This window comes from Labrus mixtus, chromosome 9, assembly GCF_963584025.1.
Source record: "Labrus mixtus chromosome 9, fLabMix1.1, whole genome shotgun sequence".
Lineage (NCBI taxonomy): Eukaryota > Metazoa > Chordata > Actinopteri > Labriformes > Labridae > Labrus > Labrus mixtus.
Genome location: NC_083620.1, coordinates 18,624,496 through 18,647,398, shown reverse-complemented (window position 1 = coordinate 18,647,398; position 22,903 = coordinate 18,624,496). Strand labels below are relative to the sequence as shown.

Genomic DNA, 22,903 nt, shown 5'->3' with positions numbered 1-22,903 from the left:
ATGTGCCACATTTAGTGTCAATACATAGCATGTTTTAATGTAAGTATAATAATAATAATGTCTTTCTAGTTTCAAATGAAATGCTTATTTAATTGTTGTACTTGCTAAATAGACATGATCCTATAATTTGCCATCATTTGTTGAGATGCTGTAATGAGTCTCAACAACATGACTAGCTGCCTTCTGCCAAGTACAGTGTGAATATTGATTGTGCCAGGTGAGATCTCCAGTTTACCTGCCAGCACGGCAGATATGTTTTTCTTATATAAATATATATTAGTTTTATGAAGCATTTCTTCATTTAGGAAATGTCAGGGATTAAGGCTACATGATATATCCCACATCAGGTACGGTCAAGTACGACTGACTCAGTGTAAACATTTCTTAATCTTAAAAAGTGTCAGCCTCCAAATAAGAGGGGATTATTGAAATGTTCAGTCACCTGCCACAGCGGCAGGTGAGGAAAAAAACTGAAATGGTAACATGGTTTCTTTGGGTGTTATCTCAGGAATGATTCCTCTTAGGAGAGCTATTAAGAGCTTGTAGATTTTGTCTGTGACTGAATTAATATCAAGCTGTAGAAAAAGGCTCAAAATATATTCCCTCTTCTCTGATTCTTTGTGCCAATTAAGAGTCATCAGCATTACTCACTGTGGTAATTTTGTTATTGAACCGCTTGAATCGATTAGTGTGTAGACACCCAACCGCTTTAAAATATGCACTGCAAGTAGCACAGCAAAAAGAACATTTCTTTAAGGATGTCGGTCTATCCATCACAATTACACGCCAAGAACCCAATTAAAACCTTCACAGTGGAAGGGACTACATTTTGAAATGGACAGCACAACAGATATTTGGGGTCTATAAATGTTCTGTATTCATCATTTGCATTTTGGTGACACAGCTTCTTCACCTGCTGCTGACAAGAGTCACATCTGATCCTTTAAATCAAAACTACCGAATACTTACCACTGGTAGTGACTGCATGCATGTTACTCTCACAGGTGAAACTACAGATTGATGAAAGGGAAAAACAAAGCAGCTGAATGATGTAGAATCTGAGCACTAGACATCCAATTTTTAAACCGCAACAATCTTAGGTGCACATGTAATCACTACTTCAACGTGTGAAAAATACAGTTTCTATACCAGTGGAAGCCTTCTCCTTTTTTTATTAATAAGAACAGGTAGCATCTGCACCGACCTCTCACCCGTTGTAATCAACTCTGGCTCAGTGCAAGAAAGTATGATTAATACTGCAGACGTGCAGCACTTCCACACCTCAGTAACAAGACGAAAAACATTGTCAGTATGTGTTCCACCTTCTCAGCACGTGACTGATGAACAACTCTATTATAATCATCTCGATTCAAGCTGGGACTCTTTACCCCATCGACAGATAATGAAGCTGATTGAGTCACACTTGAGCACGCAGTTGATGTGTGAGGGTGATTCTGTGCACACAAAAAGATCTAGATAAGTTTGTTTAATTTGAGCTTAAAAAACTTTTAGTGTACAAGGTAAGTGAAATTACATGGTGTCACATCATTGGAGTGTAGTACAATTGTTAAACAGATACAGCAAGAATTAAATAAATAAGAACAGTGCAGTGTAGGTTAGTGTCAGCCAGATAAGAATGAATAACATGTCTAAGTGTTCACTTCAGGGAGCGCTGTATATGTATTTAGTCTTTTCTTTTAGTCTATATTTCTTTGATGTTCGTCATTCCCACCAGGTGTCCATTCGCCGTACTCGTACTCTCTGCTTGTAGTGGTATTCTTTCAGGTGCTTTTTCAAAGCATTTGGAATGGGGAGCATGTTAATGCCATCGTAGGTTGTGGAGCTGCTTATGGCCGCTCTGCAGATGTGTTGGAGGGTGAAAGGCTGTGTGCGGTGGATGGGGTTGGACAGCAGCGGCTCAAAGAACATGCAGGAGTTAGGGTCCTTGTAGTGCTCCAGCAATCCTGTAACTGTAGGAGCATGGAAGACACTGGGGTCATGCACGTCAAAGCTAAAGTTGTGGTTCCACTGTTCGATGCGAGCGTGTAGTGAGCGGCCGTAGCGGCGGAAGCTAACGGAGAAAAGGTAGTCTTCCTGGGCAGAGTCGCGCAGAAGGAAAGTGCCTTCCGGTTTTCCCTCCAGCAGTGTCTCAGCCTCGTAACGATCCATGACCCCCCAGTAACACGGGAGGTTGGTGATCTGCAGCAGGTCTGGAACTAAACAATGAATGTAATCGATCTGGGTGTGGATGCGGTAGCCGTCGGGAGATTTTTCATTCTCCGTCTGAGGAAGTATGGCTCTAGAAGGCATGCTGGTCGCTGTAACCTCTGGGTCAACCAGAGGGTCAGAAATAGTATCACAGGTGTGGACAGAGGCAGAGGCAGAGGCAGAGGCAGAAGCAGAAGCAGAGGCAGAGGCAGAGGCAGAGGCAGAGGCAGAGGCTGTGGCCACCACCTCATCCAGAGTATCCAAACAACTCTGTAGTAGGAGCTGGTGCTGCTGCTGTCTTTGGAGGAGAAGCTGCTGTTGTTGATGAGCAGATGCTCTGTCAGCCCCAGCTAACTCATTCATACCATGTGCCAGCTTAGGGCCATGCTTATAGAGAGGGTTTATTTGTGCAGTCACCTCAAACGTGTGAATCTCTGCATTGGGTGGTGGCTCAACACCTTGTTCAATGCTGATGCGCCTGCGCTCTCGCAACCTGTCATCTACATCCTCCACCACAGTGGCCATGGCTGGAGAAGGAGCACTGCACACTACTACAGAATCGAGCATAGGGGGCTGGGTGATTGGGGCTGTGTGTTGCTTAATGAGATACCACTTCTGAGCCAGCTCTGACCCTACAGGGAAAGGGCAGTCGTCCAACATCAACTCACTAAGATGGATTTTACGCTTGGAGGAGGCACAGATAGTTGACGATGAAAGAGCTTGTGGAGGTTGTGCGGGTGCCGTCGCACTGTGGGATTTTATTGGGAAACACTGACCCATGGCATCCTGGATTTTTTGACGGAGAGTGCGACTGCTGCTTGACCCTCTTCCCTCACCTTCACTGGGGGCCGGCGAGTCTGCAGCAGAGCTAACAGGTCCTGGCCTTGCTGTTACCCGCTCTTGTCCGAGTAATGAGGCTGCAACTTCCAAACCCTGCCATCTCCAGTTCTCCCTCACAGGAGAGGAGGACGTTTGATCCCTGCTCTCAAGGTCACTCAACAGCTCTCCATACTCAAACCCATCACTGACAGGCCTCTCGGCCACTGGTTCGTGGGAAGTGAGGCCTTTCTTCTTCCCCTTTCCACCTTTCCTTCCACTGCCAGCATCACGTCTCTCCTCTGACCGGCTCTGTCTCACCTTTGGCCGGGCCCCCCTTTCTCGATCTTTCCCTCGGCTCCCTGAGTCCTTTATTAATGACATGGTGGATTAAGTGGTGAACCGGCAAAATATTTGCCACTCAAGGGAATTTCCAAGGGATGACTTGTAATTGCAGTTATCTTCTGGCAGGAACATACCCATCCACATCCTTCGTGTCAGACGTCATAGTCAGTGTTCCTGCATTATTGACTCAGAGCTTTAAAACAAACCTGCAAAACAAAATGAAAGTATTATTAAGCCTGTTATTAACATTTGAGGCAAAATATTACCATATTACAAGAGATACACACTCAGTTACAAAACTGATACAATATGTGAACTAATTTTTCATCATCTTAACTTGATAGATTATAAATTGATATTTGTTTACTTTATATATATATATATATATATATATATATATATATATATAGCTTTTTTCTGAAGAGACACAACATTTAAATGGTTGAACACTACCGTCCTTCCCCGCCTCTCCCTACTCATGCAAGGGGGGAAAATACACACAAAAAGACAAAAAAGAATTGGTGGTGTTCTCTAATTGACAAGTTCATATTGTTATCCCTTTCCACGAATATAATGTGTGTTTGAAGAATATATGAAAACAAATGTTTAACTGAATTGAAGGTTATTGAGTTGTCATATCTCTCAAAACTGTGACGTAGTCAAGGAAGGGTAGCCATATCTGGTTAAACCTAGTTGTTTTCCCTAACGTCTCATATTGGATTTTCTCCAAGTGGGTACTAAAGAATTCTGTAAGCCAGGCTTCAAAGCAGGGGGGTGTCTCTTTCAGATCCAGACTTTTAGATTATCATTAATATTAGTATTATTATTATTATTATGCAATTACAATTCCATACTGAATTTACAATATTGACTCTGTGTTCTCATCAAGAAAATAATACAAGAAAAAAAGAACATCAAACAAAACAAAAAACAGCTTTGTCAGTTGTAGCTTTGAAATCCACACATTTTAGAAAATGTTCAACCAAAACTGAATGTCATGAACCACCTTTATGGAGACGAAAAAAAAGCTATAAATACTTTTGCTGTAACACATCAAATGATGAATGTTTAATAACGTTGTTGCTGATTGATTTTCTCAGTGGGTAATCATGAGGCTGTTTCTTTAACTGGATTTTATGCTGTTACACTTACAGCCTTTGCCAATGCTAGACATTTCGACTTAAAATAAATTAAGATTAGGTAAAACACATCAGTAGTTTATTTGTAACATAAGAGAAACACCTCATGGTGATGGTACTGTGGCATCTAGCTTTGAGAAAAGAGGAAACTTTTATTTAAGCTTTTATTTATTTTAATTGACTTTATTCTGCCAACTTTCAAAACACTAAACTAACAAGAGTTGTTGCAAATCACGTCATATTTGAAGTGTTTAAACCATATGCGCCCTTTGAACGTAACATTAACTTTGCTATAAGCTCTCTGCTAAGATTCCTTAAAATTTGAGGTAATTTTTACAACTTTTCTGTTATTAAAGTAGATCTACAACTAAATGAGTTCCCAGAAAGCAGAGACAACTTGTGATTTTGACAAAAAAAAAAACACATTGGCAGGCAACTAAAGCACCGAAAAGCACAAGTTTTCATAATAAAACCAAGATTTTTGAGACAACAACAAACCTAAACTAGATAAGGGATGTGTCTCTTTCCACTCCATAATCACGTCAAATATAATCGACCAAAAAAAAGAAATATCTTAACTTTTTTCCCCATAACAGTTTCAGTGTTACTGAACAGAAGCAAAACCTTGAAATATATCGACTACACAAGACATACCGACCATTTAATGTAAGGTATCAGGCGAAAATATTATACTTAGCTCCCCAGCTAAAATCGTTAGCAAGCAGCTGTTTATGGTTGGTAGGCTACGTTAGCAGGGCAGCTAGCTATATGCTAACTTGGGCATTATTTTACTGTAGGAGTAAAGGTTAAATTCTATTTTAGGACATCTTAAATGTGGTTCTCGCAACTATGATAGAAAACATAAACATACCTGCGCAGTTGTTGTTAAGTTTCCAGACGAAAGAGCGATCTTTTCTCCTTAAACAAACTAATGACGGTAACAAAAAAAGGTGGCTAGCTCACATTAGCTCAATAGATGAACTGCTAAAAACAACCCGGAAGTAAAAGTTATTGAGTCATTTCTCCGGAAACATCGGCAAATGAAGGATGTCAGTAACAGGGGAAAATACGATGGATGAAACGCACATGACAGTTGAGTAGTATAGCTGATAAAACTTATAATGTGTAACAAAGAAAACAGACACAAACACAGACCACAAGTGAAATTGCAAAAGAACTGAACCTCTTTTATTGGGACCGTCAATGGACGAATGCTGCACACTTCAGACCATTCACACGTATGAGTGACAGTAAAAAAGTACAGAGAAAGCATGGGATGCAAAAGTTTCATAAAATATTAGAAAATGTCAGGGGATTCATCAGAATTAAATAGAAATTGTACAAGAGAAATATATGCAATGTAGCCTGCAGTTGGCTGCATTGATTCAAAAAAATAAAGCCTGGCAGGGTCAATGACATGATCTCGGGACCACTTGGTAGAAGTCTCCATTTGACACAGGCTCTGTACCTCCTAGTGGATGCTTGCTATGTGAAAATGCACAAGGCTGAACTTATGAAGTGCATTCCCCCCAACTCATTTCATGCATCACTGGAATGTAAACATGGAGTAAACATATTCCTTGGCCTGTTATTAGTGTTCAGTTTACTCATAATCAGAAATTGTGGCTCAGATAAGCGTTGTCACCCCCTGCTGCATCTTCTTTATGCACAGACACTTGCAGAAACTTTCCGCACTGTACCTTCGTGTCTATATGCTGTGAAATACAAAGGCTGTCCGAAGCTACAGAGGCTATGAAAAGGATAATCTGAGCCATTTGTAACATAACACAATTGATATACAGTAGTGAACAGTGAAAAATAAAGCCAAGTCTTAACGTTGTCAGCATTGTTAACTCACAGAAGTCCTTTTTGGGCATAAGTGTGATGCATTTAGTAAGTCAGATCTATCCAAGAGCCTGCTCTGAAGAAATCCATGACTAGAATACTACTGAAGACATTTAATTCGGCATATTGAGGATGCTGGAGCTGTGCATTTCAGGCACCACATGAACAGTTTATCAGGACATGACAGCTAATGGTTCAATCACAAGGCCAGGGAAGCTATTCTCTCTTTTCGCTGCATGACTAGAAAAGCAGGCGTTACATGCCTCATACAGTTAACCACAGGGGGTAGAAGGCTTTTGTATTCAGGCTCTACCCAGCCAGCTCATGTGCGAGAAGGCGTCAGTTGTCCAATGTGTTATATAGTGAGATAATTAAGAATTCATGACATCACATAACATGAAATGGGCATTATCCCAGAGAGATGTAAACAGTGACATTTAGGCGATATAAACATACAACATGAGTTGCAAGATTTTTTTTCTTCTCTCTGGCTGTTGGTGACTCTGGGCACCATCAACCACCATGTCCCCTATCTACAACAGTGCTGTATTAGTGTGGCAAAAACATGCGATTATAGAAAATAAGCATAAGTTATCAATATCAAGGGAGAGTAAAAAATACAATTGGAAAAGATATCTGTAAATAACCATCTTTACGAAACAGACTTCCTATGGCTCTGCTGAAATAAAATGTGAATGGTTATCCCTGCCTTATGATGCAACCAAAAGTGATCCAAAAGTTAAGACCATATTTCACATACATGCACCTCCGCTCTGCCACATTCGAAGGCAGAGGCTGTGTAAGACAGTTTTGGATTAAACACTGATACCACATGATAATGTTAGGGTTCGGAGACTGAAACACATTGAGACACAAACAGAAAAATATGGACATTGTTAAGCACCTTGAAAATCATGATTCATCAAATCGTCAAGTTGGCCATTCGAGAAGAAAGGGCATTGTGAGGGCTTGCCGCTGCGCTCCAGATTATTTATAACAGGATCAAGCTTCATTTTCCAGAGCCAATCATCAGGGGGCCAGAGGGCTGAGATGGGTTTCATTTAGTTTTCTCACCCAGCATTAGAGTGTAAATTGAAAACACTGGCCCCTCCTCGCTTTTATCAATTCGGTATCAAATCAGCTCTTGCACAGTACAAACCCCAACAGCCCTTATTTACCCCTCAGGGGATTCCTCGGCACAAAATGAGATTCATCATCATTTATGTAGTTGGGTATAAAATAACAGAGACAAATTGCAGCTGGCATAAATTCTTTGAACTGCTGTTCTTTAAAAATATCATACCATTCTGTTGCATTTCACTGCAAATATCCATCTCAAAATAACAATAGCACAACTCTTCTCTTTGGCTTTGTAGAAGTTTGGAGGACAGTTGCTTCTACTTTGATTATGTGTTCTGGGAAACCAACCGAGACAAGGGGTTTGGTTGGATTACAAGCTTTTCCTAAATCCTTTTGGACCTCTTTGCCTCTAAAAAATGTTCTCTAGAGAGAATAAAAAAAGAACAGAGGAAAGCTTTCTAAGTTTCAACCAACACAAGCCCTCTCTAGTGGAACAATTTGAGCGGCTAGAAGAGTGTATGGCTATCAGTATATCCACAGCTGTCTTCAAGAGGAAACTTAGTGAGTTCACCTCGGGGCCAATTACAGTTTGATAGCTAATAACAGAGATAATTTAATGAAAGTGCCTTACTTCTGCCTGGAAATAGTCTGAGTCTACCCACAATGGTTGCAGGGGGCTGTGACTGTCAGTATGCTGTGGGAGGAAGCCTTTCTCCGAGGCAGGAGGAAAAGAAGAGTAACTAACAAGGCAGAACCTCTTAAAGACAGCACCAATCCACCGTTTTTCTCTCAGACCACGGCAAACTGAGCCTCTGCACATCATGTCACAGTCCTGCATGTGACATGGAGCAGTTAGCTTTTTGTCTTCTCTGCCCTGCAATATAATAATCTTCTGTATTCCATTTTTTTTAATAAACTTAGTTGTATATAATAAAGTACAAAAATATTAGAGAACATATACACAGTTTTTTTTGTCATTTTGTAGTGACTGCTTTGCCTGGTTTTCTTAAGCATACGTATATCTTTGTGCTGGGTGACGAGGAACTTGACAGGCCTCAACTGAAGGGTGTTTCTCATTTTCTTCTTTTCATTTTTCATATTGTTGATGTCCGGTCTGTTCCATCTGAGGAGGAGATTTGAAATAAATATGTTTCGACACATTAACAGACATAAAATACACTAGACCGTTCACATTTCATCCTTAAAGGGGAGTTGCTTTTTCTCTTTTCCCACAGTACAACAGGTTATTGACGCCCTTTTTGTGTCCACATATTTTCTACATTCATTTTTTATTGTTTTCATGCCTTCTTATAGAGTGCCGGCCATTGAGCAAAGCATATCTTTGATCTGAACTTACTGATGGAGGAAAGTGTTGTAATGTTCTAATTGTTGATACTACCTCCAAAATCTGTATAAATTAATCTACCATGGTTGTATGTGTGCACAACAGTGAGGTGGATTTTAATGGGATTTCTTTGTAAATAATGAATTCTTAATAGGAAAACCTTCTGAAACTAGTTCAATGATCTTATGTACATCCTAGGCCCTGTGTCTACCCAGCCAATTTTGTGAGCAGAAAAGTGCTGTCTGTGCACTCGGGAGTGCTTGCATGAAGCGTTGAGAAGGAAAGTGCTGCACGTTCATCCTGTCTCTATGACAACACTCTGTTGATAACGGCTGCTGTGTGACTGATACAGCTCAGTTACTTTTTACTGTATGCTTTTTTATTTTAGATCGTTTATTTCCGGATCAGACACAAAGAGGATGTGGGTAAAACACACAATTCACAGGCGGCAAAACTTCAGGGAATATCATACATTAGGAAAAGAGCGCAGGCAACGTCAACAGCGCCTTTCTGAAAAGTTGGAAGATTTTCAACTTGAGCGCTCGAAAGCGGCTGCACAAAAAAGGCGCTGGGACAAAGATGCTGAGTGCTGTTCTTTCTCTCCAGGAGGCTGCTTTCTGCTGTGAACGCTCTCTTCCTCATTGAAAACAATTGAAAAAAAAAACCGCTAGGTGGACACAGGGCCTTACTCACTAAAAAATTATGATAATCACAATCACACTGTTCTTGGAACACAGCAAAATTATACACAGCCACTGAGCTTCAAACTCGACATTATGATGCTAATGTTGTCATTCAAGCACACAGTATGATTCAGTGTGTTTGTTTGTTTTTTGCTCCTCAAGAGGAAACTGCCTATTGTATCATTTAGATGTTATTAAATATTAACATACAAATGTGACTAATGAAATATGAATAATAAACATTACAGACTTGGGTCTCTGTTTGCCTATAGGAAGGTGTGAATGAACTCATTATTATGCCGTTCTTTCCTGAGAGAAACAAGCCGTTAATAAAAATCCTTCCTCTCTTTGCATAGTTTTAATATATTATGGGCTGTTGTTGACTAGGTGGTATTTGTTTGACAGAGTCTGTTTATTACAGGGCTGTTGAGGACACTTACCCCCTAAGGCATGCTCTGTCATACTGAGGCACAGTGACTCCAGCGTGGGGTTGATCTCCAGGTCGGCACCTGGAACTTGGCATTCTGAGGGAACAGAGACCAACAGTTTCAGACCATAAGAACAACAAGAGATGTCATCAGGACTGCAATTCAGATTTTTATACTCGCAATGTTTAGAAATGCAGCTGTTGACTCTCCTTTAAAATTATGCAGAATAACATTTTTAACGTTCATATAATGTTGAGAAATTGACTTACATTATTTACAGTAAATAACTGGTTGGTACTTAATTTTGTGATTTTGTTCTGTTAGTGGCAAAACACACAAAGAAAAAGGTGAAATATTTTGAAAATGCTATTTTGAAAAACAGCATAGAAATACTGCAGAAACTACAAGCAACTGTGATACACAGTCAAAGCAGTTTGCAGTACATAGTTGAACCTTTTTGCTTTTATCAATGAGTTGAAAGTAGAGGCAGCTTTAAACCTACAACAAACCGTTATGAAAGTCTGTTATCACTTTCATTTATGTTTGATTTTACCAATCACACTGACAACACTTGGGCAGAAATCCAGTTTTGCAATTTATTGGAACAGTATTGCAGACCTTCGGCGTATGTTCGTCTTTGATTTGAATGTTCATAAAATGTCTGAAGGTGAAAGTCGTTTGAAACAGTTTCATCACCTGATCCCTTTTGTTTGTGTCCTGGATTGTACTGTATAGTGTGAGGAGTGGCATCATGCCTGCTTAATAAATTACAGTTGAAACTACAAAACAGAGAACGTATATAATATTTTATTTGTATTCTTTTTTTATTTTGTAGGACTGCTGTAAGTATTTGAATAATTTCTGAGAATGTCTTTTATGTGTTTAGTTATAAATGTTATATCAAATATATTGAATGTTTGACATAACAGAACCAAGCTGATTGAATCAAATTTGGCAAGTTGTCATTTTTTGATCCATGATTTGTGCTAACTGACTTTCTGTCAATATATTTTGTACAAAAGGAAACTATCAAATTGCTGTGTAAGGGGGAGGTATCTCTTTCTCTCTCGATTTTTGTTGGTGGAGTTTTTTTCTTATCTGATTCAAGAGTCTCAGAAAAGTTGGTGTTGTATGAGGTACAGACAGGAAAGCCCTCAGAGGCAAATGTTTGACTTGTGATTTTGTGCTATGAAAATAACATTTGACTTGACTTTTCACACATTTCCTTAAAATAAATAGAGAGCCAGAAAAGATTAGACTCAAGCCTCGGTGCACAATACATTTGCACTGTGTGACATGATGCTATCTGATGTAAATGTAGTCTGTCTCAGCATATGAGTGGGTGAGGTAAAAGATCCCCTCCCCAGTAGGGCTCTGTCCACCCATGGATATGATCATGGGTGAACAGAGCTTACGTAAGAATGGCACACAGACCTGAATGTGATCACAGGTGGTCCCTTAAGACACACTTGAGTTGTGTTCTTATTTTAGGTGTTAGGTGTTTCAGGATGCAGACATGCATCACTTATCTTCAGAAGAGAGAGAGGCTAAGTTTGAAAACAACACCTGTGATCACCAGCTGAGGATCAACTTTGTCTCTCAACATGTCTTCACTCTGAATCACAAAAGTTTAGTTATAAGTAGCCAGAAAAGACGGCCAGTTAAATTTGTTTTAACGTTTTAAAACTCTTGTTTCCTCTTTATCAGGTAACATGTTTTGATAGAGTAAAAACGACCCAGCACAGATCATCAAGTGAAGTCCTTACATTGTTTTATTTCTTCACAAAAAAAATGATGTTTCATTCTTTGATTATTAGTGACTGTTAGACTAAACTAAGAAAACGTGACATAGGGTTTAACTTCAGAGGAAGATTCTTTTGGAGCAAATTTGAAGGGAAGGTTAAAAATAAACAACTTCTAAAAAGTCTATTTTAACAGTTTGGTTTTTTTAATTTGTGTATTCTCAATCATGGAATTAAACTAAGGAAAAATGGTGGCTTGTTCTATTTTTTTTGTGGATTTGGAGGGGGAGCAGTTACATAGAGGAGCACCCAGATGGTCAAAAAGTTGGTGTGTTTGCCACATGGCAGCGACATACCCTATTAAATTCGGGCCATAGAATTGTGTTGCGTGTCACACCTATTGGTTACTGTCTGCTTCTGTACTGCCAAAAGTAAATATGAAGGAGTCACAAAGGACAAAATGATCCTAAACCCAAACAACACCTAGCTGACAAGGTGGAGGTAGCATGTTGTGGGATTGTGAGACGTGTCAGTTTGAGTAACTGAAGCATGGCTGTAAGAGAAAGGTGCAATAAACAAATGTCAGCCTATCAGAGGCACCTCAGTGGTTAGATTACATCATTGTCTTCAACCACAGCTACCAGTCACAGCATTAAGAGTTTGGTGGCACCAGCTATGTATTGTTCAAAAGTAGCCTAGTTTGAATTAGTTACAACTTAAATCTTACACTTAACTCCTAGTAGGTGTAAAGTCCTCTGTTATGTCAATACATCTGTCCTGGTGTATCATTTTGAAAGGCAGGATAACGAGGAGGATGTGGTGTCAGCAGTGTGTTCTCCGTCATACATAACATCCTGAAGAAATATATGATGAATCTGTTTTGTACTCCCAATTTAGTTTTAAATGAGGGCCCAGTATAGAGTTCCATTAAATCACCTTTTGTCTTAGATGGCAATGACACCACTCAATGTCACTGTTAATATTTCACACTAGCTGTAGATCAAGGAAGTAAGCTCAAGTAACACCTAATCATAATGCTTTGTCATTTGTGCCATACATTTTTGTTGCTGTTTGTGGATTAAAGACAGTTAACTGAAAGTATTTTCAGCTGTTAGCCTCTTTGGATACAGTTAGGCATGTGAGACAACGGCGTAACAAATTAAGCATTAAGAAAATAGCTTTTCACTGATTGGTCACATTATGTGCAATTGTAATTTCTGACACAATATTTTGGTCAGTTTGGAAGTTACCCTCTACTAGTTAAGATGAAACTTGCGTCTTTGTGGTGCAACCTACAACATTTTTACTTTATTAATCCTGCAAGGGGAAATTTGGTTTTACACTCTGTTTAATGAACATTAACACACACATGAACAAACAGGATCCTATGGACATGCACTAATGGAGAGATGTCAGAGTGAGGGGGCTGCCCACAGCGAGCGCTCCTGAGAAGTTTTGGGGTTTGGTGCCTTGCTCAAGGGCACCTCGGCAGTGCTCAGTAAGTGGACTGGCACCTCTCCAGCTACCAGAAAAATTTCCGTGCCGGGACTTGAACCGGCAACCCTCCAGTTCCCAACCCAAGTCCCTACAGACTGCGGCCCCTTAGTGTGGAGTTTATACCACCGACTTAAGACAGAACTTATACTGTACATAGCTGGTGCAACATGCCAGCAATACTATCCAAGTACTGTAATCAGCTTTATTCTGTTTTGGTTTTTAAATAAAACAGAATGAGACTCATTATTAACTGAGCTATGGTGTTGTGAAGGTCAAGGTTTAAATTTAAAATGAAATAAACACCATTTATGCATTAATTTGTAAAAATATGTAGCATTTTAAACACTTGTGGTAAGTGCACTCATCAATGCAAGAATCTTAACCATTAAGATATATTAGTCCCCCAAAATTAACTGATTCCAGGTCATCTATGACATTGCAATAACAAACTATAATAGTGTTGTGCCAGTGAGGAAGGTATTTTAAGTTAAACCCGGTAAAATGTCAGCTATTGACAGGCTACTAAGTATCTAAGGGTTTGGAATTGTTTTGGGGAAGAAAAGGCCACACGCCACATAGCTAGAGTATATAGCTAACAGGCTCAACAGTTGTGTTGTGCATGGCCACTGTCAAATAAACAAATAAACCATAATATACAATATATATATATGAGTGTCTTTAACATTGTGTATATCAACTCCTCTATTATGGCCAATGGTTTAAAGAAAATGTATTTTTCCATATAACTCAGAAACATTAGAATGAAGCTGTTAGAAAGAGACAAAGCTGTTGATTCTAAAACTACAACACTGCTTGGTTCATACATCTGTTGAAGTTATCAACTTTTGGCTTTAACACAGAAAGCTCTATTATGCAAATGTATTATGATGATGACTCTCTTTATAAAATGACAGAACCATCATGGATGAATTTGCAATGCTGCTGTGTGACATCTGGCACAGGAGACCAGGCAACTGAAAGGTTAAGTATATGGTAAGAGGTGACAGATTGTTTACCACAACATGCCGCTAAGCTGTCTTGTTATATTGTCCTTGGCACAGACGGAGAGCAGCTTACTGTTCTGGCGCCTGACCAAGAGGCATCTCTGTCTTTCTCTTTTTTTTTTAGTGGTATAAAAAAAACTGTGGTGCTTATGTTGCTCACAAAACCCACTAACAGGGTGTTAGTGCCCACTTCCATAAAATCTCTTTTCGATTGACAATGCCCAGTTTAGTATAAATTCATGTATTTTAAATTAAAATGGAAAGAATTTCTGATTAAGAGAAACGTTGAAAACGTTGAGAGAGAGAAGACCGATTTTGGAACACAGACAGGATAGATGTGAAGGCTGGTGAGTACAATCATGAAGAATAAAAGAGGCTTGACCTCATACAATACCTTGCTGCTGGAACATGAGCATGGTTTGTGGGGAAGTGTGGACAGGGAGTGAGTGGGTTCGCTGCACAGAGCTGCGACTCTGACTTGGCATGCTGTTACTGCCCCCGGGGTTGGCAAACCACAGGCTCTACAAAGGGAAACACAAGTTCTCATTACGCAAATGCCACTCATCCTGAGGGGAAAGCACGGTTTGCTTATCTTTCAGCTAAGTCTGTCAACAGAAACTCTTCAAGCTATGAAAACGGATCAATTCATATCAAATTGTGATGCCTAACCATTTGTTCCGTCTAGGGTATGCTGCTTAAATTGTGCCGTTTTATTTTATTTATTTATTTTTTACTTGTTTTCCATTCATAACACATGTATAAAAAATGGTATGTATCGGTAGATACTTTCAGAGACAAATCATCTTTAATGATTGATAAATATAATCAATTTTAAATCTTCCGATAACAGCAGGACTGACCTGTCTACCCTGGCCAGCCAGTGCAGGACTGGTGAGTGTGTGTCTTGGAGATGCTCCCCCGATTCCACCAGGACTTAGAAGACCCATCCGCCCAGCTGGAAGTCCACGGGGTGTCATCTGGAAAGCCCTTGTGCCCCGCCGCGCAACACCTCCACTCACAGAGCCTGCTGTGGGAAGGGAGTTGGACCCATAGGTCCAGCTGGAGAGAAAGAAAACAACACAAAAAAAATAAAAAATAAAACACATACTGTTACTGTTGAGAAACTATAGTTTGTTCATTTAAACAAGAAAGAGAGAGTGACACTGAAGAAGGGAAGGTAAAGAGGATCAAAGTAAAAATAAGACAGTTAGGAAGAAAGCCGGGAGTGTGTAACATTTAGCTGTTTTGACATCGCCCTCGCGAAAGAGGCAGATCAAAGGTAGTCTCACCCTTTCTGTCGATACACAGGCATGTCCAGCATCGCTTTCCGAGGGAACAGGCGGAGGAGTTTGAGGACCTGCTGCTTCCAGGACACCAACCTTTTCTTGTGGGTTTCTGTGAAAGCCTGACACAGGAGACGAGGCAGAAGAAGAAAAGAGGCATCCAATTTTCAAAGTGCATGAAAAGGTGTTCAGCAGATGCACGTGGAATTATGATTACGAAAGGGTCAAGCTGCATTGCTTCTTTCAGGAGAAAAAGTATGGATTCTCCTTTTTCCATCCATCCATCCTTTATCTATAGCTTTTTCCCGCTCAGGGTCGCGGGGGTCCAATTAATGTAGAGTCACCAATTAACCTAATGAGCATGTCGTTGGACTGTGGGAGGAAGCCAGATTACCGTGACAGAACAAACGCACTAGGGGAGAAAATGCAAACTCTACACAGAGAGGCCGTGTCCGACGGGGATTCAAACCATGATCCTCCTCGCTGTGAAGCAACAGCACTAACCTCTGCACCACCGTGCAGCTCCCTTCATTAACAATACATGTAAAATGGCCGATATTGCATTTAAATTATTCAATCATTATGAGGTTATGTGTTGTGACACTACGATTAGGTTTATTTATAAAAAATAAAACATGTAAATGTATGAAATACCTTCAGCTAAATACTGTTAAATAGCACTTACAGATTGCCCGTTGAAGGGATACTTAAGCCTCTGTTTTGCCTCACATGCAACATGTAATGTGGAGGGGGAGGAACAGAGGCTTAATGGGGGAAGACCACGACGATGTGTAACGTGTGTGTGTGTGTGTGTGTGTGTGTGTGTGTGTGTGTGTGTGTGTGTGTGTGTGTGTGTGTGTGTGTGTGTGTGTGTGTGTGTGTGTGTGTGTGTGTGTGTGTGTGTGTGTGTGTGTGTGTGTGCATGTCTGAGTGTTTGTATGTGAAGCTCCAGTCCAGCTGTGTGTTCACACGTCATGCCATCACACACAGGGACATCCAATATTTTACTATATTTAATATGAAATATTAACGGATGCAATGTGTAAGTACAATGGCGTCATGACAGCAGAGCTTTGTAATGGTGCTGTTGCAGAACTGCAATCTCCAGGGGGGGTTAAGGCTCTCACCTCATGTGTCAGACACTTCTCAATGAGCTGAAGGTAACAGCTGATATTTTCCTCATCTGGTCTGGAAACCAGCAGCTGGGTGCACACTGAAACAAAAACAATATACCAAGGTTTGTTATGTGTCTTCTTGAAAGAACTGGAGATTCTGAGGAGAATGTATGTTTTTTTTTTTGTTTTGTTTTTTTATAAATACAGACATAATAAAAAAAAATGTAAAACAATGAAATGTATTATAAAAATACAATTTTAAAACAATGAAATGTATAGTATTTTTAAGGATTACAATACAACAGGTGTATATCTACTGTAAGCTGTTAGTTTTGTGTGTGTTAATGTCCTTTAGAGCATAACCTATTTCAATCAGGGAATCTCTTCTTAGTTACTCTTACCTTTTCCCATGACTCGGGTGAACTGTCCAGCAATGTCGCCATCTGAGATCGGTGTGACTGAAGAGTCTCCATCACAGGGGGGTGGGTTGTGAGTCTGGAAGCCCTCTGAACCTGGCTCTTTGTCTGCTGCTGTTTTTGCGGCTTCTGACGGGGATGTGGCTGCGTCCGAGGTGGTGGCTGTGTCTGAGGCCGTCTGTATCACACTCATTGAGCTGTAGGCCTTGATGGGTGTGATAATGATCTGCTGCAGCTCTTGGAGGGCGTTACGCAGGTTTCCCCCTTCCAAAATATCCTGTCAAGAGATGGTTTGATGTTGAGAAGTGTGATGTTATGAGGGGGAGAGGGAAAATGGTTTTACAAGCTGTAATTTAAATATCATAATTTAAATATCTTAGGTGAAAAGAAAGAATCCATTCTGACTATGCTTTGTTTCTACGCCAATAAGTGCAACAAGTATTTCTCAATGGAACAAAAGAAAGTGCCACATAAAAATCAAGAGGTCCACAATGAAGAGGAGCAGAGTTCGTGTTAACCAAATAATTTTCAGCTTTGATGAAACTTTTGGAACAAGGATAGAAATTTTGAGGGGCCATCTGTCATTTTGACCATTTAGAATACTGATGAAGATCCAGTGTTACACAACACTCACACAGGCAGGCAGACCTTTTCTAGTTTCCACACAGCAGCTGTGATTGACTCTGTCTAGGTTAGTGTTGCATCTGTCACTAACACAGACTCCGTAGGCTAATGGACAAGTCTCGCTGTGCGGTTTAAAACATCTTGTTGAAGAGCTATAGACTGGAGGGCTTTGGGCGCATCTGTGACCACTACGAGGCTGAAGCGTCCTCCAACTGAAACTAATGCTTACAGGATTGGTGAATCCCACATTAAAAACAGTTATGCATCGGTCTGAACACTACAATAGGAGAAAAGTTTTCTTACTAAAAAGAAAATGGCTAAAGTTGTGCTGGTACTAGTGTGGCTGCAGGGTGGGGGTTCAAAATGAAAACGGCCATGAGAAGTCGTCTGTCTGAGAGAAAGACCCAAAACTTGATGACTATCATGATATCATGAAGTTCAATTGTTGCTCTCTTATTAAGGTGACCTCTAGTGTCATGAAAGGTGCCCTAAAATAAAATGCATTATTATTATGATCACCTGTTTTTTCCATCTCCCATGATGTATTTGATTACGCTCAAGACAGTATCCAGTTTAAGTGCGTGCAGACCAGAAGAAACGTTTAAGTTATAGGAAAAAAATTGAGTTAAGTTTAATGAATGTCCATTAAAAGGTTTGTTCATATTTTTTGGATAAGTTCTGTAAAATTGCATCATTCATATTTGCTTGTTTTAGGACAATGGCAACAGTCTTTTAGTGTGCTCCATTGTTCCAGCTGGGAAAAAATAACCTGATAAGTGAGGTCATAGGGTGTCTATTTCTCTCCATGTGCCTGTAAGAATCTTCTTTGTATACAATATTATTATTTTTCATAAAGCTGTTTTAAAAAAACAAATGCTTTTAAATAGGTCAGGTTTCATTATCATCAGAAATATTAAAATTAAGATGAAGGGTAAAAACGTGGTATGATGGACATACAGCAAGAATGTATAACTCAACTTCTAAGTATGAGTGAAAAAAAGACTAAACTAACTGCGAAATGAGAAAAATAACATTAACAACTCTGAATTACCTTTTCTAAAGATTTGAGCACACACTGCCTCTCTCTCAGCTTTTGGATACTCAAGGCAATCTTATGCCGTGCTCCTTTGGTGACGTTCTGGGAGAAAGGACAGATAGAAAGTTACAATACTGCACAAGACAAAGGACAGTTATTTATTGTGGGAACAGTTGGCAATTTCTACAGTTACTAAATATCAAAGCTAATCACCATTTGTTTCATTAAAGCCAAGGGGCTGACACCGGATCACACTATTTGTATGTGTGACTGGCTCAATGTAACTGTAGGGTGTGTTGCTTAATTTCATGCCTCATTGAGAGTTGATGTATCATCAAGGTTTGGGGACAGTAATATTCACAAATGATAAGGAGGGTGGAATAATCAAAGCCTAGTCACAGTGTGTGTAAAAGAGATGCTTAAAAACCTGTGACTCCAGGTGATGCTCTGTGAGAATCATCATCTCCTCATAGGTCATCTGGGAGAAGAGTGATGCATATTTATGAAGGCGGAGACTCTTCAACCATGCGGGGACATCTAGAACAAATACACACAGAGGAACAAAAAAGAATTATTGTCATATCTTGCCTTATATAGCCACAGCAGAGCACACCTTTTACCCGAGCCAAATGCTGTGAATGCAATTGGCTCAGTTAGTAAATGAACTCTGACCTTTCATGCCACTGCCGTCCTCCTGGAACGTGTTGCGACTAGAGCCCTGGTCTTCCGTCTGCTCACTACCCGAGGATGCTACGCTGCTCTGCGGGGAGAGGGGTGCATGATCTGTTGAAATGAAATTCTGCCGACCCCCTGCGTCATCCTGGCAAATCCAATCAGAGCCACAAGCCTGGGGACTGGAAGGAATGATAGACATGACCTTCTTCAGAGGGCTGGGCTGCAGCTGCCCACCCAGACCTGGTGTAGGAAACAACAGATTTATGAGGAACAGAAAATTATATTGCTCATCCTATAAAAGAAGAAGATAATGTTAAAAAGGCCTCTGGAAATGCAAACCAGTTGTACAGTGTGAGGAATATAGCCACAGTGGTCAAATACACCCCTTTCCTCCTAATGATAATGCTAAACATCACCTGTGTTATTGCTGTTGATGGGAGAGGACATCCCGACTGGGAAGGGCATGTGTCCGTTCTGGCCGGCTGGAGACGTGCTGGATGAAGGGGACTTTTCGTGCCAGGCATGGCCAGGATCCAGACCTTCAGCAGAGCTTGGCCATTCATCTGAGCCCTGGCGTGGGTGATAGGGGCTAGATGGGGCCCGCGGTGCATAGCCACTAGATAGGTGCTCCTCCAGGTGGTTCAGCCACATGGCCAGAGAGGTGCGGTCATCCAGTGTGGTGGCAGGGTGGATGAGCGCATAGGACAGCAGCTGCCTGCTTTCTTCCACAAACAGGCTACTCTCAATAGTGTGACTCAACACCTTCTGCAGCAGCTTCATGTACTCACATTTGGCCTCGCTGTTGCGTGGCTGCAGCAGAGGCAGATGGGACAGCAGCAAGGACACAACCTTCTCCTTTGGCTCCTGATGCCACTGGCTGACAATTGCTAAAGCAGACAGGTTTACAAAAGAAAATAATATTTACCAAATTGTTATTTTTCTTATTTAATAGACTTTCTCTTTTATACTAAAAGGAATGTCAAAATAGCAGTGTTGAATGATCAGATATTTAATTACATGTCATTTACGCCTACCTGCATTGTTGGCCTCAGCTTCCAGGATGTGGATTTCTGTGCAGTCTGCCAGCCAGTGCTCAAGGCAGATGTGTAAGAAGCGAGCCTGGGTGCGGGAAGCCCTCTTCAGGAGGGACAACAGTGCCACCGTCTGTTCACACTCATTCCAGCCCTTGAACCAATCTGTCAGGATACCTACCTGGTCTCGGAACATCATGGCGTGTCTCCTGGCTAAGGAGACCAGGAATGATAGGACAAGAAGGTTGTACAGCAACAACTGCTCTCTCAGACACAGACAGGATCAGTCCAACCCCGCACAGCGGGGTCGTATTTGCAACAGTCCTGGGATCCCCTCAGACTGGACCGAGGGGCCCTCACATGGTTCAGCTCCAAGAGGAACTGCAGACAGACGTACTGCTTGGATTGTCAGGAAGATATCTCGTGAAGTGATGCTGAGAGATTGTGTCAACTGTATGTAGTAATGACTCAAGCAAGAAATTTGTTTTTTCACTTCGGCATGTTCAGGTAAAACATCATCCGCAACCTAATAACAAAAAACAGAGTAGACGGAAAGAAAAAAATCAGATAATCATACATCGACAATAAAAATCAATAACTTTTATGATAAGCAATTGATAGCAATATTACGGTATTAGGATACAAACTGTTAAGTTTTAGTTCCTTTCACATTTTAAACAATTGACTATATACATGTATTTGAGGACAAAAATAGATACCCAAACAAATCATATATACAATCATAAAAATCTAAGTCATAACTGAAACTGTAGGGGTGTTATTTAAGGTCAGTCTTCCTTCATAGGGAGTCAAGTCAATCCTGCTTGCATGACTACATTCATATCATAATTATAAATAGCGCAAGTCACTCACTAAAGGTTTGCCAAAAACATTAAACAAAGGGTATGAGCTCAGGTACGCTGGAACCAATGTTTTACACTGAAATAAAGCTCACATGAAAAGAATGTCCTGTATTTACAGCAGCTAATAATAATGCACTAAACTGCTAGATAATGTAAAAACACAAAGAAAGCCACGAAGCAACAAGAGTGATGTGACAAACCTGTGCACTACCAACACTTCCACCTGTTATAGTTTGTTCTATAGGTCTGGTTATTAAATGAGTGTCTGTTCAATGGTCTGTTATGACTATTTAGTTGACTCAACCTAATATTACACAAATGATTACTGTTAGCTGGATACTGTGACAGTCTCCAAACACAGTATGTGGAGTACTCAAAACTAAACAAACGCATTAAGATGCTAAACACCTCCATTTAACAAGCAAAAAAAAAAATCACTTGACCACATTGAGGCCTCTTTAGAGATGGAGAGAGAGAGATCTCACAGTATAGAAGTGTTGTTACACTCTGTTTAAAAGTTATTGTGTTTTATACACGATTCGTTGTACACATAAGCAACAACGAAAGCAGATAACCCACTTGTCTTATGACTGTTTCATCATAAGTCTTAAGATATAATCCATCTACACAGAGACGGTATCAAGGGTTTGTCCAACAGATGTCGCCACTTTTGGTCGTGTAAAAAGCTACGAAACAGTGAATCAATTTCAACACGACTGTCTTACAAAGCGTTAGACTTATTCACTGCTGAGTAAAGCTTAATTAACCCCAACAACAGCAGCTCACTCGGCCTAACGCTAGCCGGTGAAAAGGGGGATTCAGGATTTGTATTGTTTTTTTCGTTGACGCTGTTGCTGCCCATTTTTTTCTCTTTCGTACTTCAATCTTTGCGTTGCTAACAGGGAGGTTAAAAATAAACACAGTCTGTCGCTAGTTGTCTAGATGAAGTTAAGTGAGTTGCGCTGAACAACAAAAAAAAAAGCCAAAAGGTTTGTTGTTTACCTTTGTCAGTTGTCACTGGGTAGCGGGTTAGGCTAAAGTGCTACTGCATAGCTAGCTCGACGGTAGGGTAGGGACAGCTAAGTGCTAGCGCTAGCTTCTTAGCTAGCAAGTTTTGCTAATAGATGCAATAACGAAAGCTTAGCTGAAAGAAGGTAGATTTCGATCCCGTACGAGGTGTCCTTAATTGTATTCCTGTGCGGCGACAAGCCCCCAAACTATGTTAAAGAATGTATGTACAAAATGTTTATTGCAGTGCAGAAAATGAAGAGAGTACGCCTGGAGAAATCTACTTCGATTTTGAGTTGACGTAAGACGTGGGTACTACGTCATACGTCATACGTTTTGTTCCACCCACCTTTTATTTAGTTCAGAAGGGTTTTTATTCTCGTCGCCCTGAAATGCTCCTCTGTTGTAATGGATGCAATTCCCTAAAGGTGTAATAATGTTGCTACTGCAATTGCACTTTATAACGACTCCCCTTTAAGTAAGGACAGAATACATTTAAACTTTTAAACTTTAGCCTGAGTTGCATATATCATATATCAAACTGCATTGTGGGCTCATGTTTTTTTGTATGGGTGGGATATGTATGTATATATGTGTTGTGTTGTGTGTTTGTATGTATGCTGGCTGCTGGAACACCTACATTTCCCTGCTGGGATGAATAAAGTATATCTTATCTTATCTTTATCTTATCTTATCTTATCTTATCTTATCTTATCTTAT

General features: G+C 40.3%; 2 protein-coding genes across 3 annotated transcripts; both read right to left on the bottom strand.

Moving 5' to 3' along the window:
- Positions 1–1,156: 1,156 nt before the first annotated feature.
- Positions 1,157–5,505, bottom strand: socs9 (suppressor of cytokine signaling 9). Of its 2 annotated transcripts, XM_061046664.1 has the most exons (3): positions 5,380–5,505; positions 2,423–3,575; positions 1,157–2,392 (listed from the first exon to the last, which is right to left on the bottom strand). In XM_061046664.1, the coding sequence occupies exons 2-3, from the start codon at positions 3,406–3,408 to the stop codon at positions 1,723–1,725; spliced, it is 1,656 nt and encodes a 551-aa protein (XP_060902647.1). In that variant the 5' UTR covers positions 3,409–3,575; positions 5,380–5,505; the 3' UTR covers positions 1,157–1,722. The 2 variants fall into 2 exon arrangements, with proteins under 2 accessions (XP_060902647.1, XP_060902646.1); XM_061046663.1 differs by having other exon boundaries at positions 1,157–3,575.
- Positions 5,506–5,669: 164 nt separating this feature from the next.
- On the bottom strand, positions 5,670–22,482 carry LOC132980499 (protein Smaug homolog 2). Its single transcript, XM_061046662.1, has 13 exons — positions 22,178–22,482; positions 20,316–20,838; positions 19,698–20,168; positions 19,279–19,521; positions 19,034–19,143; positions 18,622–18,708; positions 16,932–17,223; positions 16,543–16,628; positions 15,422–15,537; positions 14,993–15,191; positions 14,527–14,653; positions 9,902–9,985; positions 5,670–8,556 (listed from the first exon to the last, which is right to left on the bottom strand). The coding sequence occupies exons 2-13, from the start codon at positions 20,509–20,511 to the stop codon at positions 8,528–8,530; spliced, it is 2,040 nt and encodes a 679-aa protein (XP_060902645.1). The 5' UTR covers positions 20,512–20,838; positions 22,178–22,482; the 3' UTR covers positions 5,670–8,527.
- Between the last annotated feature and the right edge of the window lie 421 nt (positions 22,483–22,903).

What these genes read in the sequence shown, in the direction of transcription:
- socs9 (XM_061046663.1), bottom strand. Translation starts at nt 3,408, where the DNA reads ATGTCATTAATAAAGGACTCAGGGAGCCGAGGGAAAGATCGAGAAAGG.
- LOC132980499 (XM_061046662.1), bottom strand. Translation starts at nt 20,511, where the DNA reads ATGATGTTCCGAGACCAGGTAGGTATCCTGACAGATTGGTTCAAGGGC. An exon ending in AGAAGTGTCTGACACATGAG is followed by an intron (nt 15,538 to 16,542) that starts GTGAGAGCCTTA and finishes CTCCTGTGTCAG; the next exon opens with GCTTTCACAGAAACCCACAA. An exon ending in GACAGAGCATGCCTTAGGGG is followed by an intron (nt 8,557 to 9,901) that starts GTAAGTGTCCTC and finishes TCTCCTCCTCAG; the next exon opens with ATGGAACAGACCGGACATCA.